The 17,474-nt window shown below is 48.0% G+C and overlaps 1 protein-coding gene across 4 annotated transcripts in view; it reads right to left on the bottom strand.

The window, feature by feature from the left end:
• RNF216 (ring finger protein 216) overlaps positions 1-17,474 on the bottom strand; it is a 146,258-nt gene that overhangs the window by 73,259 nt on the left and 55,525 nt on the right. For all 4 annotated transcript variants that reach the window (XM_045461628.1, XM_045461625.1, XM_045461626.1 and 1 more), the window contains exons 12-13: positions 17,133-17,281; positions 16,538-16,616 (exon numbers count right to left, since the gene is read on the bottom strand). In XM_045461628.1, coding sequence (XP_045317584.1) covers positions 16,538-16,616; positions 17,133-17,281 — 228 coding nt within the window. The remainder of the gene's footprint in view (positions 1-16,537; positions 16,617-17,132; positions 17,282-17,474) is intronic.

Consider the following 17,474-nt stretch of genomic DNA (forward strand, 5'->3'; position numbering starts at 1 on the left):
ATGTAACTGAAAGACATAAGCTGGAGGTCTTCCTCAAGCTACACGAACCTGGCACTCAGTCTCTTCCCTGCACCTGCACAATGAAGGTGCCGGGGCCATATGATCTCCCAAGTACCCCTTGCAGATCCAACGCCCGCAATCACAGATTCGGGAAACCAGAGGCCAGGATCACAGAACCGTGCGGGCAGGCCCAGTGCAGCTCCTTCGAACAGGGTCTGAATTACACATTCACGTGTCCCGCTCGGCCAGTGCCGAGGATACCCACACCTGTCCTGACCTCACGATGCTCATCAGATGGCATGTGTCCCACGCCCTGCTCTCGGACACCCCCCGCCCCGCAGCCGGGCCTAAGCCAGAGGTGTGCTCTTTCCAAGGCTGTCTTCTGCTTTTTCACTGCAGTGCAGAAGGCACCACGGCTCTACACAAGCTTCGTTGTCCTTTTATGGTAGAAAAATGAATTGCTTGCCCAGCAGTGGAGCTGAGAGAGATGACAGAACGGAAAGTTGTCATTTGTTGTGGTTCTGGCAGCAACGAAGAGAGCGTTCTCCCCTCAGCCACCCTGGGATGGACAGTGCACGCCAGGCATTCAGCGGGGGAAAAGCAAACCCAGCCAAACTGCTCCCAGAGGCATTCCTCCCTTGCCTGGCCTGTGAACGGATGTGTTTATTTATGAAGAGTGTCAAGATTTATTTTGGGGGAAATGCACTTTTTACAAAACAAGGTATAAAAAGGCCGTTTTGTGTTCTGCTAGAAGCTCTTAACAGAGGTACCCCAGAAAACACGGTTCCAATCAGATCGCATCCAAGGAACGGGCTTCATTTCCTTGCAGGATGAGGCTATGGGACTGGAGCTGGGCGGGGAGGTGACCTCGCTCAGAAGGGGGGGGGGGGGGGGCGCAGCTGTTGCTGAAGGAAGCCCAGCTCAGCCAGCCCACTGCCTGTCTGTCTCTGGCTCAGCTCGGAGGGATGGGGGAGTAGCCACCAACTCCAGATAAATACATTCCTGGGAAAAACACACCAATATCCAAGTCCCTGGGGTAATAAACAGCAGTTGGTACCACAGGGCCTTAAATTGTTTGCATTTCTGTCAGGAGGCCCACAGAAAAAAAGCAGGCCTCCCAGCAGCTGGGAAAACATGTTGCAAAAGGAGAATTAGGCAATTCTCTGTATGCACATTGGAGTTAGGGAAATTAAGCTTATCTGAGTGAGAGAAATTAAGCTTATCCAACATGCTTTCAGCTGGAAAACAAGCCATTTTAAATGGGTGGGGAAAAAACTTTGTGATGGTTACATGGTTTCTTCCATATTTAAAGCACCCAAGGACTAAAAAATCACGCTGGCCACCAAGTGGTAGCTAAGTAGCAGCCACTAAAAGAGGGGCCAAACGTCCAGTTTTCCTACAGCCAGCAATGCAGACCCTTCCACGCAGCAGGGGGTGTGCTCCAGAGACAGTCAGCCTCTGGACATGTGCGCCCAGGATGTGTCCACCTGGCCTGTGAACGGATGTGTTTATTTATGAAGAATGTCAAGATTTATTTCCTTGCACTGTCTCTGCCTCTAGCATCGCTTCCGGCCTGCCCCCCCTGGTCAGCCCTCGGAAGACCAGCGTTTCTTCAGGCTAATCCACTCCCACCGAGGTCTTCTGGAGAAGGGTCAAAGATTGCTAGTGAACACCCACAACACTGCACTAATGGGCTTTGGGACTGGATGGTTTGTTAACCAAGGACAAAGGAGCACCGTGCATTCCCAGGTCGCGGGTCACTAGGTCACCAGAAGTGACCAGATATTCCAGCCCCCCTAACGCTGTGTATCTAATCTCTCCCCCCATCATGCCCTCTTTCATGGCTCTACAAGGCCCGCGCTCCCACCAGAACTCTGATCACACCATCCCAGCATCAGGCTCGCAACGGCTCCCTGGGGTGTCTGCAACCAGATTCAGGCCTCTGCTCTGCAAACCCCTTTCTATCTAAGGTCCACTCCTCCTCCCAGTGTGTACTCTTCCTGCTCTGTCACACCCGTCTAACGGCTGACCCTTGTTCAGCTCTGCTTGCATCACTCCCTGGCCAGGAATACTGTACCCATCAGGTCCTGTTAGGACTCAGGCCAAGACCCAGCTCTTCCATGAAGTGTTTCCAGACTGCCCAATTAAAGTCCCCCCCGCCCCACCCCCTATCCCCAGCTCCCTCCAGCAGCCCCTGTCACCATCTCACTATTTAGCTGTCTGCATAAGGAGTCGGCTTCTCCGACCCCGATCTCAGGGTACAGTTGTGGCTGCCCCTTCTGTATTTCTTCAGGCATGGCAATACTCAGTCAAAATCTGCTGAATGAACCACCAAATTCCAATCAAAGCCAACCGGCCTGTCTTGGCACAAGCCTATGCCGACGGAGCAGTGAAGCAGTGTGTTCAAAGAGGGAAGAAACATGAGACAGAAGGGGGAAGACCTTCATCAGCTTCTTCCATAGGAAGACAGCAAGGCAAAGGGTTTTAAGAAAGAGTGAATCCAAAGGAAGAACTCAGGGGAGAGAGAAGAGCTGTAGGGCAGAAAGGGCCACGGTGACAAAGGGCTCAGGGGCACGGGGCTTGCCTGGACAGAAGACCCACCCTGGGAGAGCTAAGTGGTAAGTGGAGGTCAGAGTGGGCACTGGCCTCAGAAGGGAGGAGGAGGCCTTTACAGGAGGGAAGAGCCTGGGAGCTAAGAGGATTGTGACAACAGGAGACGTTTTAAGCAGGAAAATCTCGAAGAGGGGACAGGAAGGGAAAAGGACAAGCAGGAGTCAAAGACAAGAGAAGAAAAAATTGTGACCTATCTCACTCTCTTTGGGCTAGAATCTGGATCAGCTTCTCAGGTACAGGGAGCTTTTGAAATTTAAAATACTTTTCATATGAATTTCTGATGGAAAATAAAACTGAAAAGTGCTTTTATGAGACTACAGGGATTTGATCTGAGAAACTCTTAGCCTGTTTCTCTTTGAAAACCAAATGCCAACACCAGTTTCAAAACCCTCAGTATTCTAGAAACCAGGGACTTTGGACTGGAAGGACACTCGAAAGGTCATCTGGTCTCTTTTCTGGCCTTGAAGCTGCACCACTTGCTGGAAGGCATTCCAGAGAAGGGAGTCTGTCCAGAGCTGTCCAGCAGCCTCTGGCAGGGCCTCAGCATAGGGCTCCAGGCTCCTGGAACAGTCTCCCTGTTACAATATGGCCTAGTGACCCATCCTGGATTCCTTCTGGGTACCTCAGGTCTTTTTTCTCAGGGAAGCTGGAAAACACCAGGTCACTACCACTCCTACGGAAGAATCTTGTACAAATAGAGACCCTCTCCCCTGCTCCTCCCTCCTCCTTCCAGGAGGAGGGGCCCTTTCACACCTTCCCACAAAAAGCTTTTGACAGTTTCCTACACATTTTCCTAATCTCTTAAAAAAGTGACAATGCCACAGAACTGGACATCCGATTAAGGGTCTTTCCAGTTCCCAAGACTGAGAGGCCCTCAAAGGAACAAAGTAGGTAAGAGCACAGATACAGAAAAGTCAAGTGAAATCAGATTTTTAAAATGCAGTATTTTTAAAATTAACTTCGTTATGAAAAAATTTAAATATATAAAAAAGTAGGCAATAAACATGAGTGATGGATCCCCACATGCCCATCACTCAGGTTTAATAATGATCAGCTCAGGGCCAATCAGCTTTCTGTACCCCATCTACTCCCCCGTCCTCTCTCACCCAGGGTAATTTTAAGGTAAACCCCAGACGACATATCCTTTCATTTGTAAGCATTTCAGTTTGTATCACCAAAAGATAAGGAAGGAGTGTTAAAACTGGCCAACCATACCCAAATCACACCTAAAACCACAGAACAGTGAGGAAGGCAGCCTCGGATTTGACTCCTGATGTTGTCACTCGCTAGCTGTGACTCTGGAGAGACGAGGAGCAGAAAATCCCTGAGAGGCTGTCGGCAGGAGCTCTGCTGGCAGGCTGCTCGGCATCTGCCTGTCGAACCAGGGAGCCGACCCCCATCTCAAAGGGCCCTGAGCACCTGCACGAACTTTCTGGCAGAATGGCACAACAGCTTGTGGGTGTGCTTCTTCCCCAACTGCAGCCGACTGGACCGTTTCTCAGCGCTGATCCTAGTCACCAAGGTCATTCTGTGCCCGTTTTCTCAAGGCACATCAGTACGTAATGCAGATACAGAGCACACAAGCTGCCCTTCAGTTTCATGGGCTGGCAGGGCTGGCTCTTTAGCCTGTGACAGTGGAGACGAAGGGCAATGGGTTCTGGGTCTGGGCGGTTCATCCCATGTAGAACGGTAAACTGGCCCACAGACAGGCACGCGTTTCTAAACATGGTCTGGGAGAAAGCCATGCGGCCTCTGGGGACTAGAGAGGTGACAGAGGCCCTCCTCATTCTCTGTATGTTTGTCTCAAAGTCAGGGAGGACACCGAAGAGTAAAACGTCATGCTCAATGCTTAGTTACTCCACAGTGACAGGAAAATGACCTTGAGTCCAGCGGCACACATGAGAAATCCCACCCTGTGACGGCTCCGCTCCGTGCTTTAAGCCTTCCTCTTTGCTCCCGCCTCCCGTGCCCCCACGCCTCCTCCCTGACACAGACACCCACGGGGAGATGGGGTGTTTTCACGCTTGTGTTGTCACCATAGCAACCATTTCTCTCCTACCTGCAAGGCTGGAAGCCCTCAGTGCTCTGTGCCGAGAACTCAAAGAGGGCACATGAAGGCTCTGTGCTCCACAACACACACACACAGGACACATGCACACACACGCAAACACGTGTGATGCGTGCACACACTCCTTCAAGGACACTGCAGCCGGAACCACTAAAACAAATTAAAATGCTGACACCGGGTCACACAATTAGCAATTAGACAAAAAGGCAGCAAATGACTATAAAACGACATTTTGTAGACATCAATTCTTGAGGGCTTTAAAAAAATTTTTTTTTTTAATATTTATTTATTTTTGACAGAGAGACACACATACAGAGCGTGAGCAGGGGACGGGTCAGAGACAGAGACAGAGACAGAGAGAGAGAGAGACACACACACACACACACACACACACACACACACACACACACACACACAGAATCCGAAGCAAGCTCCAGGCTCCAAGCCGTCAGCACAGAGCCCGATGATGTGGGGCTTGAACCCACAAACCACGCGATCATGACCTGGGCTGAAGTTGGACACTTAACCGACTGAGCCACCCAGGCGCCCCAATTCTTGAGGGATTTTTAACATGAGATTTCTGAAGACTCTGAATCAAAACGCATCTCTCCTCTGATGAGGCACACACAAAAAAGCCATTAAGTTATTTTAACAAAACATATAAAGGCACTAAACAAATAATGTGTAGTTTCCAGAAAGGCACTGAAAACTTACAGTCCCCCTATGGTTTGTGAACAAGGTTAGACTGTGGAGAGCCTGATACGCAATGGCTCATGGTGGCCACAAAAACCGTGAGAAAGGGGTCAGAGTTTCAATTTTAGTAAGTGCCCATACAAATCTGTTAAAAATTCAGTCTCTCTCTTTATATACTACAGACGACGCATCTTAGTAGAAACCAAGACACCAAAGAGAGACAAGGAGGGATGTCCCTTCACTCCAAGGTCAGTGAAAGGTGAGCAGCCCTATCCTCTAGGCTTGCCTGCTGCACTGGCAGTACGTGGGGCAGTCAACACCCCAAGATCAGTACCTTCCCAGGAAGACAAAAAAACATACCCAATGAGTCATGGAGACAAACCATGGATTTTTATCTTTACTTTATGACTAATTCTGACTTCTCTAGCAAAATGTACAATCGTTTTTCTAGGTCCATCCTACACTCATCTCTTTGAATATTATTCCCTGGGATGCCAGTTTTTTCAAACAGGGATAACACCACCACCACCACCACCACAAGAAACTCAAGAGGAGGGACAAACCAGTGCTGTGGACCAAGCAACTGAGACTGACAGAACAGACCCACAGGTAGCCTTCATTAGGACACAGCTCTCCCCTGGGTAGCACAGGTCCCTCTCTGAACTTGAACAATGCAGGCTCAAGCGACAGCAGTCATTTCTCCCAGAATGTATCAGGACAAAATTTAGCTTAAAAAAACTCATCCCCTTTCCACAGTGGCATGCTAGTAAGAAAAGAGTTTTCTGAGTACATGATTTGAAAAACTAGGTATGCAAGGAGTCATTTGTGGGTCCCCCAAGGGACTTCACATCTACCCATTTCAGGGGAATCCCACCCTCTGGTGGTGGCGGACATTTTACAAACCTGGGAGAAGCTGCTCCTTTCTAGGAACTCCTCACCTGCACACACTCACTGCTGGCATCAGTCTCCCCCTTCCTTGTGCGGCAGCTGTTGTTTCCTGACCTAAGAAGTGCCAGACTCTGGAGCGAGCGCTTCACCTGCATCACGCCATTTACTCCTGGGCCCCTGCTTCAGGACACACAGCCGTTCTTGTCTCACAGATTAAAGAACCATGGCTCGGGGAGGGGACGTATTTACCCTAAGTCACAAAGTCAAGAAGTGGAAGAGTTGGAATGAAAGCATGAGCCGATTTAACATCAAAATCCCTGGTCTTAACCACTGCGCCAGACTGTCTCCTGAGCCGCAGTGCAGGCGACAGCCACAGGCACCTTGGGGTCTACGGCCTCACCACACCCAGCACAGTGCTGGGTCCAGAGCAGCACATCAACGAATGCCTCTCATGTAACTGTTTCCGAAAGAATCTCCAAACAGAGAGCTTAGTAATAAAGCCCAGCAAAAGCGCCTGTTCCAAGCTATGCTGACAGAGGAGGAACACAAAGCCTGGGAACAAGAAGCTGTGTGACTGGCCTCCTGGAAGATGGCAACATTTTAACCATCTAGAGCAGTTTCAATGGGCGAGAAAAGAAGCCCTGGAATGTTCTCTGGGAGCAAGATATAGTAATGCCCATGCCCACCTCCCGCAGGTCAAGGAGACAGGCAAACACCAAGTCCACATGGACACTTCGGCCTGTCTGGACCGCTGGGCTCTGAAATGCACTCCACTACCCGGGGGAGGGGCTGCAGTCAAGCCTTGCGCTTCAGGGGAGGAGTGCGAGGGCCGCACCAGCCCTCCCGAGGGGCAGCCATGGCAGCGCTGCCCGTGCCCACTTACCAGCCTCCTCTAAGGCCAAGGGGGAGAGGCTGCTGTTTTCACCATTCGGTGCCCATGATCAAGGGATAAAAAGGATGAACTGTAGGAGTAAAAACTACTCCTGTGGGGCTCAGGGGAAACAAAAACAAATGTTTTATTCATACTGGCCTTTTCGTTTAGCCCATGTGTATGTAAATATACGTGTACATATCATTACCTTTCCTCCTCTCAGATAGAAATCTACCTCCCTTTCAAGTAAGTGCTGCAAACAACAGCAGATATGGCATTTACAGGACTTTTACTGGGAAGGCAGGGGAGGAAAGAGGTAAGCAATATTTACCTTCTGTGTTTTTATTCTTCTCGGGAACACACAAACACGCACGTACACCCACTGAAAGAACCAAACTCTCTGATCGTTGTTAGATGTGTTAAGATGTCAAATAATGAAGTGTAATTATCAACCAAAAATTTTCAGGATCAAGCAGCCTATGACGAACAGATTCACTATGCTGTTTGCTATGAGGAACTTTAAAAAGTGGAAAATGACAAAAATATTAAGTTCAACATAGGATTAAATCCTGAAACCTCACTGCCATGATGCCAGCTCTGCTCCGTGCTTGACGGGAGGGCGGCTGACACGGATGCCGCCTGGGATCCCCTCTGGGATCGTGTCTGAGGTGGGGAGGCCTCCCTCTGGGTTCTCGCCACTGGGTGATATTGTCACCCAACTCCACACCTCCGTGGCCACTTGGTAGGGCAGCTGTGGGGAATGCCAGGAGTCCTGTGAGGCACCTACCCAGCATGCCTGTGCACCACTGCAGCCCGAGGTCTTAAGCTATTCAGCGAGAACCCTCGGAAGTGACTCACCTTGTGACCAGGGGCAGGCCACCTCCCCCGAGAGGGAATTCCCACCCCACCCCACTCCCTGTGTGGACTCACATCATGCAACATGGACTTCCATGCCAGTGAATGAGCCCTCACTCTGGAACTTAAAAAATCCTTTTGTTACCCAAACATTCGGTTCTTGTCAACATAACTTCCTGAATAAAGATCCTCCCTAGTAGTGGGAACAAGAGGATCAAGCTTCATTCACATCTAGATAAATGTAAATGCCTGTGCTCAGCACAGGAGTCAGCTGACTGGCTGGGGCTCAAATTATAGTGCTGCTAATAAGTGCCAACCGTCCACTGTCACAGCTGGAGCCGCCCTGGCACTGACAGCTGGGCCAGGCTCATTGACATGCTCTTCACGCAGCCATTCAGCTACTGTAGGCGGCTGCAGATGCCTGTTTTTTAGCAACAAACTGGCTCACTGCAGATGTGAATTTTGGTTGGATCTCACTGCTACAGAGTCAATCAATAACACTGAAAGCTACAAAGGCCTAGAAAGGGTAGAAAAAGATGTGTAGGGAAGAGAGATGAGAGACATAGGAAAAGAAAGCAAGAAAGAGGGAAACAAAGACAAGTGACAATGGGAACAGACGAGTGTTTGCACAGCCACACTCACCCTCTTAGCCTAAGAGACACCAAACCAGGTGTCCTTCACAGTTCTGTGGACTGAAGTCTCATGGCCTGATAGGTCTCCCTTCTTGAGCACTTACTTCCTGAATATTCTCAAACCTCCACCTTGTGGCCCTGGCTACCATTCCGGAAAGTTCTACTTACAAACCTCTGAATTTATGGAACAAATCTATGGTTCTGGGAAGGTACAGAAGGACTCAACAGGGAATAAATATTCCAGGAGCATCGCTTTGAAATCTCCTTTTATCTAACACTCAGCAGTCCCACACCAAACATCCAATTCATTCTAAAAGCAGCATGCTGAAAACAAACTGATGAATCCTTTATCTGAAAACACACAGGGCGCTAAGGGCCTGGACAAAAGCATTCCATCATATCAATGAGACAAAGACTCTCTCTCCATTTCATCAAAGATACAGGATCTCATTCTCTTCAGGGATTTTGGAGGAATGAGTCCAGGCATTCAAGCCCCCGTCTAGATAATGCATTAATATAAACGCCTCATCTCAGAATGACAAGTTCCTGGAAATCTAACCGGAGTTTAGATTACTGGCAAAGATGCCGCAATGAGGAAGCAGATGCCCTTAGTCTCATGTGGGCCAGAATCAGTTTGTGGCTCATTTCTTAAACATTAGCAACCTTCAAGGATGAACGGTTTGTTTAGCCACCTAGTTGAAAAGAAACATCATAAAGATAATTTGTGTAAGCCCAAAGGTCAAAGCGTATGTTCTAAAAACACTGACATCTTTGAGGTTACATTCTGAATGCACATACTGATTTGCTTTGGTACTAAGCCCAAAAGAATACTGTCAATTCTGTTTAGGAGACGGTGTCTTGCTGACTGACATACTTTTGAAATGCTCCAGAGAAAGCCCTTCCTCGTGGAGTATCAGTGCCACCTAGTGGTGACTCTCCATAGCGCTTGATAAGAATGGACCAGGTTAGGGGCGCCTGGGTGGCGCAGTCGGTTAAGCGTCCAACTTCAGCCAGGTCACGATCTCGCGGTCCATGAGTTCGAGCCCCACGTCAGGCTCTGGGCTGATGGCTCAGAGCCTGGAGCCTGTTTCCGATTCTGTGTTTCCCTCTCTCTCTGCCCCTCCCCCGTTCATGCTCTGTCTCTCTCTGTCCCGAAAATAAATAAACGTTGAGAAAAAAAAAAAAAAAAAAAAAAAAAAGAATGGACCAGGTTGGTCCTAATGGTAAGCTCTCCTGGGTGCAGGTTCCCAAAAGACAGTTTTCACTTTATTTTCCATGGTGGGCCAACCTCTGCAGACCTCACCCCAGTGGCAGAGAGCGCGTCTCTAAGGCGAAGGCGCATGCTATCACCTGCAGGGGTGGGTCAAGTTCTGCTGAAGGACACTGTAATTGAGAACGCCTGCCTTCTGACGCACTTTCTTTACTGGAAAACATTACCAAGGGACGTGAAAAGATCTGCATAAATGGAAATACCTACTTTGAAGTTAGCAGGACTCACCACTTTAAAGATAATAATTTCCCCAAACTCACCTATGCATCTGAAGAGATCCTAAATCAAATGCTAGCAACATTTCCTAACTCGGTCACCTACTTCCTAAATGCCCCACCGCAGGCCTGCTGTATTCCCAGCTGCGTTCCCTGTCCCGGGGCTCCCTCCTTTCAATGCTTCTTACTCCTGACTCCCCAAATTTTCCTCTAGCTTAGCTCTCACCTCATGTTCCCGACTCTAGCACTTTGCAAGTAATTCCCGAGCATCTACCACGTGCCAGGCATTAGCAAAACATGCACATACTCAATCTCCCCATCCTCAAAACTCCGCCTTCCCAAAACAGAATTAACCTTCTCTCCTGGAATCTCTTTCTCTTCTATTTTCAATTGTGTGTGAATAGCATCATCACCCACTTAGTGGCCTAAACCAGAGAAGTGAGTCATCTGGACTTCTCCCTACCCCCACAGTCAGAATATCTTCTTCTAATCCTATCTCGCCATTATCTTTCAAATCTGCTCTTTTTCCCCATACTCATAGTCTCCATACTCATAGTCATGATCTGTATTGGTCCAGACGTATTAAGTCATGCTGGTGGGAATAAATTCAAACTCCGGTAGCTCAAGAGAGAGACTTATTTCTACACGTCCATCTTGGCAGAAGGAAAAGAGACAACAAACCATTAGATCTCTACTGTGTTTAAAAAAACCAAACAAGTGAAATCCTATTAACAAATCTTACAGTGCACAGTACAGTATCGCTAACTGCGTGTGCACTGTTGCATAGCAGGCCTCTAGAACGTGTGCATCTTGTATGATTGAAATTTTATACCCACCGCACGGCAGCTTCCTATTCCCCACCCACCCCGCCTCTGGAGCCACCATTCTACTTTCCGCTTCTGCAAGGGACTACAGCTCCAGTAGGTGGAATCCTACAGTATTTGTCCTTTTGTGATGGGCTTGTCTCACTAGTATAATATTTTCAAGGTTCGCTCATGTTGTAGCATGACAGGATTTCTTTGTTTTTTGGAGAGAGAGCTCATGTGCACTTGAGGAGCAAAGGGAGGGAGGGAGGGAGGGAATCTTGAGAAGGCTCCACACTCAGTGGGGAGCCCGATGCAGAGCCCCGCGAGGCTTGATCTCACAACTCTGAGATCATGACCTGAGCCGAAATCAAGAGCTGGATGCTCAACTGACTGAGCCACCCAGGCACTCCAGGACTTGTTTTTTCTAAAAAACCTGAATAACATTCCATTGCATGGATAGATATCTCCTTTAGCCATTCATCCATGGATGGACATTTAGGTTGTTTCCGTATCCTGGCTACCGTGAACAATAATGCAATAAACAGGAGTACAAATATCTCTTCAAGATCCTGTTTCTAATTTTTTAGGACAAATACTCAGCAGTAGGATTCCTAGATTATATGGTAGCTTTATTTTTAATTTTGTAAAAACTTTATTAAGTAATCTCCACACGAGGCTCAAACTTACTACCCCATGATCAAGAGTCACATGCTTCATCAACTGAGCAAGCCAGGCGCCCCTATTTTTAATTTTCTGAGGACACCCCATGCTGTTTTCCACAGGGATGTACTGTTTTACACGCCCATTAACAACGCACAATGGTTTACATTTCTGCACATCTTTGTCAACACTTGTCATTTTCTTTTTCCTTTTTGTGAGAGTGTACATCCCAGTAGATGTGAAGTGATCTCACTGGGGTTTTGATTTGCATTTCCCTGACGATTAGTTATGTTGAGCACCTTTTCATACACCTGTTGGCCATTTGTACGTCTTCTTTGAAAAACTGTCTATTCAAGTCCTTTGTTCATGTTTAAACAATTTTTTAACGTTTATTTTTGAGAGAGAGATAGAGACAAAGCAGGAGTGGGGGAAGGAGAGAGAGAGAGAGGGAGACACAGAATCCAAAGCAGACTCCAGGCTCTGAGCTGTCAGCACAGAGCCTCAAGCGGGGCTCGAACTCACAAACCACGAGATCATGACCTGAGCCGAAGTTGGGCCCTTAGCCGACTGAGCCACCGAGGTGCCCCCTGGCCATTATTTTTTCAAATAAGCTTTCTGTCTTTTTCTCCCTTCTCCTTCTGAAACTCTTATAAGATATACACTGTTTCACTTGATGGTGTCCCTCACATTTGTCTCTTAAGCTTTCCTTGTTCATTTTTTTTTTCTTTTTGCTCTTCTAAGTAATTTCAAATGACTGGTCTTTGAGTTCACTAATTCTTTCTTCTGTTTAGTCAAATTGGATACTGAATCCCTGCAGTGAAACTGTCCGTCAGTTACTATACTCTTCAGCTCCAAATTTTGTTGGGATTCTTCTCTATACTTTCTCTTTGTTGATACTCCCATTTTGTTCACGTATCATTTTCCTGAGCTTGTTTAACAGCTTTATGATTATTTTGAATTCTTTGTCATGTAATTCTCATACCTCCCTTTCTACAGGGTCCTTTCTGGAGATCTACTTTGTCCCTTTGGTTGGACCATGTTTTTCTTGTGCCTGGTTACTCTGTGGTAGGATCTACACATTTTAAGCAACAGTCACCTCTCCCAGTCTTTACACATTGGCTTTGTGCAGGGAAAGACCTTCACCAATCAGCCTAGCTAGAGATTCTGGAAGCTGTTACTGAGGATATGTCTTCTCTGGAATTAAGTGTGAATTCCCAATTTGAGAAGTTTCGCAGTTTCCTTATTCATGAGCCTGCAATTTCTTTCTCCCTCTGGTGTCTGTCTGTGGTACTGCAGGTTCTCTTCTGGGGCTGGTGTAAACTGTCCAGCTCCTTCTCGTTCTCCGCGGCTCCTGGGCATCTAGAGTACGGTGGGTCTCATCAATGCTGAGCTCGGCAAGAAAGAAACTAGTCCCTTAAAAAACCTCCTTCCCCAAGAAGCTAGAAAGTGGGCACATGCTCCACTCTTCCTTTCCCTGAGGGAGAAGCTGCCAAGCTGTATCAGCCTCTGCCTCCATCTGTGTGAACTGCGGGTCCTCTGGGGTGGTAGCCAGCCTCTCGGCTCTCCTGTGTTCTCAGAGGCATCCAGGCATCTAGAGCATGCAGCATCCCGTCAGTGCTGAGTCCGGCGAGACAACAACCAGTCCTGTCGACAGTACTCCCAAAAGCCGGAAGACTGGACACACGTTCCAATTCTTTCCCTCTTCCCGGGGAGAAGCCAGAAGTTGGGAGTTTTTCTCTAGTTCTTTCCACACTAAGTTGAGGGGAAGGGCAAAGGTACAGGAGCGTATGCTAGTTTAAAATACTGCCTTTGGGGGCGCCTGGGTGGTTCATTCGGTAGAGCACGCAATTCTTGATCTAGGGGTCGTGACTTCAAGCCCTATGTTGGGCACAGAGCTACTTAAATTTAAAAAAATAAAATTAGGGTGCTTGGGTGGCTCAGCTGATGAAGCATCCAACTTCGGCTCACCATGAGGTCACGATCTCATGGTTTGTGAGTTCAGACTCTGTGCTGACATCCCGAAGCCTCCTTAGAATTCTGTGTCTCCCTCCCTCTCTGTCCCTCCCCTGTTCATGCCCTGTCTCTCTCTCTCTCTCTCTCTCTCTCTCTCAAAAACAAAACACTGAAAAACTTAAAAAGTAAATAAATAAATAAAATGTAGTAAGTAAATAAAACATTACCTCTGTTCGCAGCAGCCTCCAACCTGGTGCCCCTTCCTGTCAGTGCTTAGATTCAGGAAAGACAGAAGCCAGCCCCTTGGGTAGCTGCCCAAGAGGTCTGGATGCCAGATATATGCTCCAGTCTTTCCTTTCCCCCCTCCAGGGGGGAAGCTAGGATTTAGGGGTTTCCTGGATGTGCAGGTGGGAGTGGCTCTGGCAACAGAGTTCCATGAATGTTCCCATAGGCTTTAATCAGCTGGCTTTGCACTGTTTGGAATGAGGGAACCTCTTAACTGGTTTCTAAATTTCTCCCAAAGGGAACTGGTCTGTGTACTGCTGATCAGCGTTTCGGGGGGGGGGGGGCGGGGCGGGGAGAGGGAGGGTCTGAGGCTGCTGACTGTGCCATCTTCTTGACATTACCCCAAATCATGTTTTGACCACTTTTCCTGCAAGTGACTGACTTCATCCAGACTGACATTTCATTGATCAAAAGAAGTTACATGACCACCTCCAAGTTCAACAGGGCACGTATATCCCTTCCACAGAAAGGAAGCAGAATATTTGATGTTTCTGCATCAGATCCTTTAAGAGTAGGCTTCATGCCTAGTGTGGAGTCCAACATGGGGCTTGAACTCATGACCCTGAGATTGAGACTTGAGCTGAGATCGGGAGCCGGAAGCTTAACTGACTGAGCCACCCAGACGCCCCTCTGCTTCAGATCTTAAAAGCCACTGGGAGGGGCGCCTGGGTGGCGCAGTCAGTTAAGCGTCCGACTTCAGCCAGGTCACGATCTTGCGGTCCGTGAGTTCGAGCCCCGCGTCGGGCTCTGGGCTGATGGCTCAGAGCCTGGAGCCTGTTTCCGATTCTGTGTCTCCCTCTCTCTCTGCCCCTCCCCCGTTCATGCTCTGTCTCTCTCTGTCCCAAAAATAAATAAACGTTGGAAAAAAAAAAAATTAAAAAAAAAAAAAAAGCCACTGGGAGACTTTCACTCACATCTCAGGTTGGATGTTCTCAAGACACTCACAGGACACTGTCAGACACATGAGCGTAACTGTCTTTGGAAAATAATGGCTGTACCTTCAGTCTTCCAAATTGTGTATGAACACTTTTATGGGCAGGGTCTAATTTGGAATTCTATCAGGAAGTGCAGTTCCCAGCTCCACCTTAGGCAATTCATGGAGACTCCACAGTTGGTGGCAGTGATGTGCATCTTTCACCTGGACTACACAACAGCCAGAGAGACCTCCCTGTTACCTGTCCCTTTGTCCCCCCTCTCTTACTGGTGCTCCAGGCCTGCATGGCCTGACCCCACCTAGTCTGTAAGGCTTCAGTATGCTACTGTTCCTCAGACCTAGAATATTCCAACATCTTCACTTCCCCCCACACCCCTACCTTTCCTTCCCTTGGCTACTGGGGCCTCCCCAGGCATTCTGGTGCTGGGTGCATGGGAAGCACACAGGGCAGACAGGTACTACGCTTAGTTCCCAAAGCCGGAGACTATTGGGACAACTGTTATAGCAACAGCCTGCAGTGGGGATAAATTATTACATGGACACATCAGTTCTAAGAACGCACTCAGATTTTACACAGAAATGTGAATGCTGAAAACAAAGGGAATAAAGTTTCGTCCATTAGTTTAGTTTCTTCCTCCTTTTCCAATGACTACTTTCATTTCTCCCCTGTCCCAGAAGGCAGAGATATTATAATGCTCAACTCTTGTCATGCTATTTTCTTTTTGAAAGTAGGCTCCATGCCCAGTGCAGAGCCCAATGCAGAGCCCAGTGCAGGGCCTGAACTCACAACCCTGAGAAAAAGACCTGGGTGGACGCTTATCTGAGCCACCCAGGTGCCCCTCTGGTCGTGCTATTTTAGAAAAATGGCTTAAAAATACTTGTCTAGGTTGCTGCCCATATTTATCAAAAGCTCTAAGTGGTTTGTAAACAGTTAACACATTTAAATTTTTATTTTATTTTTTAAAATTTTAATGTTTATTTATTATTGAGAGACAGAACATGAGCGTGGGAGGGGCACAGAGGAGGAGGAGACACAAAATCTGAAGCAGGCTCCAGGGTCTGAACTGTTAGCACAGAGCCCAACGTGGGGCTCGAACCCACAAACTGCGAGATCATGACCTGAGCCGAAGCCGGATGTTTAACCGACTGAGCCACCCAGGCGCCCCAATAGTTGACACATTTTAAAACCCTTTTAGTTAACAGAGGAGCCTAGTTAAAAAGAAACATTTTCTGCCACGAGGTGCTTAGATGGCTTTGGTCTCGCCCGACACAATCAGTTCTCCTGAGAACAGTGAATAATCAGATGCGACAGTGAGGATGCCATGATGCCCAGTCCTTTAATCAAAGAAGTGTCACTTGGACTTCGAAAACCACAGGGAGGGAGGGGGAGAGAGAGGGAGAGGGAGAGAGAGACTGTGTGCGTGTACACGCATATGTGTGCACACAGGGAAAGTATTTGAGCACAGCAGGGTAGTGAAAAGAGCAATCAAGAAAAATGCTGGCCCAGTAGAAGAAACTAGAAACCCTTCACGTTTGATGTGAAGCTATCTGCCCTCCTAGGAAAAGGTATAAAACGGGTCCAGAGCTTTGTGACAGGATTCCACACGTGGCCCGTTTCTCTGTAACCAAGTCAAGCATGATTCACAAGTGGTGATCTTCATTTGCTTTCATGAAAAGCAGAGCACACAAATCCTGCTCACAGGTCAGCATGCAACCAGTCACTGTCTGGGCCATTAGTGTTGTCCACAATACCATAATTCAAATATGAATACGGAAAAACATGTGCCTCCCTACCTTTCGGCAGCGAGGATTGGGACAGCTGAACCTCTTCACGTCGCTGTCCAACAGGGCCGGAAAGCTACAGGAGGGGCACCTACGATCAAAACGGCAGAAGGAATATTGCTCAGAATATGGAAGCCTGACTTGGCTCCCTGTGACCGTTCCCACGAAGATGGGGTTTTCAGCTGGACAGCTGTATCTCCTGACTTTTAATTAAAACATGGACTGAGGCTCTCCATCATGCTGGCTCTTATCAGGAAATGCAGGTGCCACTCTGAGTCCTGCCTCAGTGTAAACCACTCCGTAAACACAGACCTTCTACCTTTGTGAGAACGCCTCACACCTATGTCATCTCTCCCCCAGCCCCCCAACCCAATGTGTAATGACGGTCCTATAAACCAAGTGATGAGAGGTGCCAAGGAATGTGGTTACAAACATGAAAGGCAGATTTTCCCTTAGTAAAATTATTGTCACTGCTCAGGAGAAAACACCAGAAGACCTGGAAGATCCAGCTTTGTTACGGAAGTTTCACTGTCTATGACAGTGGTTAGGCAGTCTTCCTAATGGGGACTGAGATCACAGATGACAAGCTCCAACTCAGAGGACTCACCTGACGAGCTCATCGGCGTATGCAGCGGCCACTTCTTCTTCCGCTTTCCGCTCGTAGTACTTATACAGGACGGTCTGGGGAAGCACCTTCTCCAGTTCGCTGGCTGGGAATGAACACGTGCAACTGCCCTCCATGCAGCTGAGCTCTGACTAGAATTGGAAGGTCAGGAGACAAAGAAAGAAAAGAAAACTCAACCAAGTTTTCAGAAACACAAAAGCCTCAGTGGTTCAATGTATTCCTCAACGGGAAGCAAATAAATAGTGGATAAGAAAGAGATCACACTCAAAATAAGGAAAGCATGAATAAACCCTACAAAGTCCACCTCTGGTGGCACCAGAGGGC

This window comes from Leopardus geoffroyi, chromosome E3 (genome assembly GCF_018350155.1).
Source record: "Leopardus geoffroyi isolate Oge1 chromosome E3, O.geoffroyi_Oge1_pat1.0, whole genome shotgun sequence".
Taxonomy (NCBI): Eukaryota; Metazoa; Chordata; class Mammalia; order Carnivora; family Felidae; genus Leopardus; species Leopardus geoffroyi.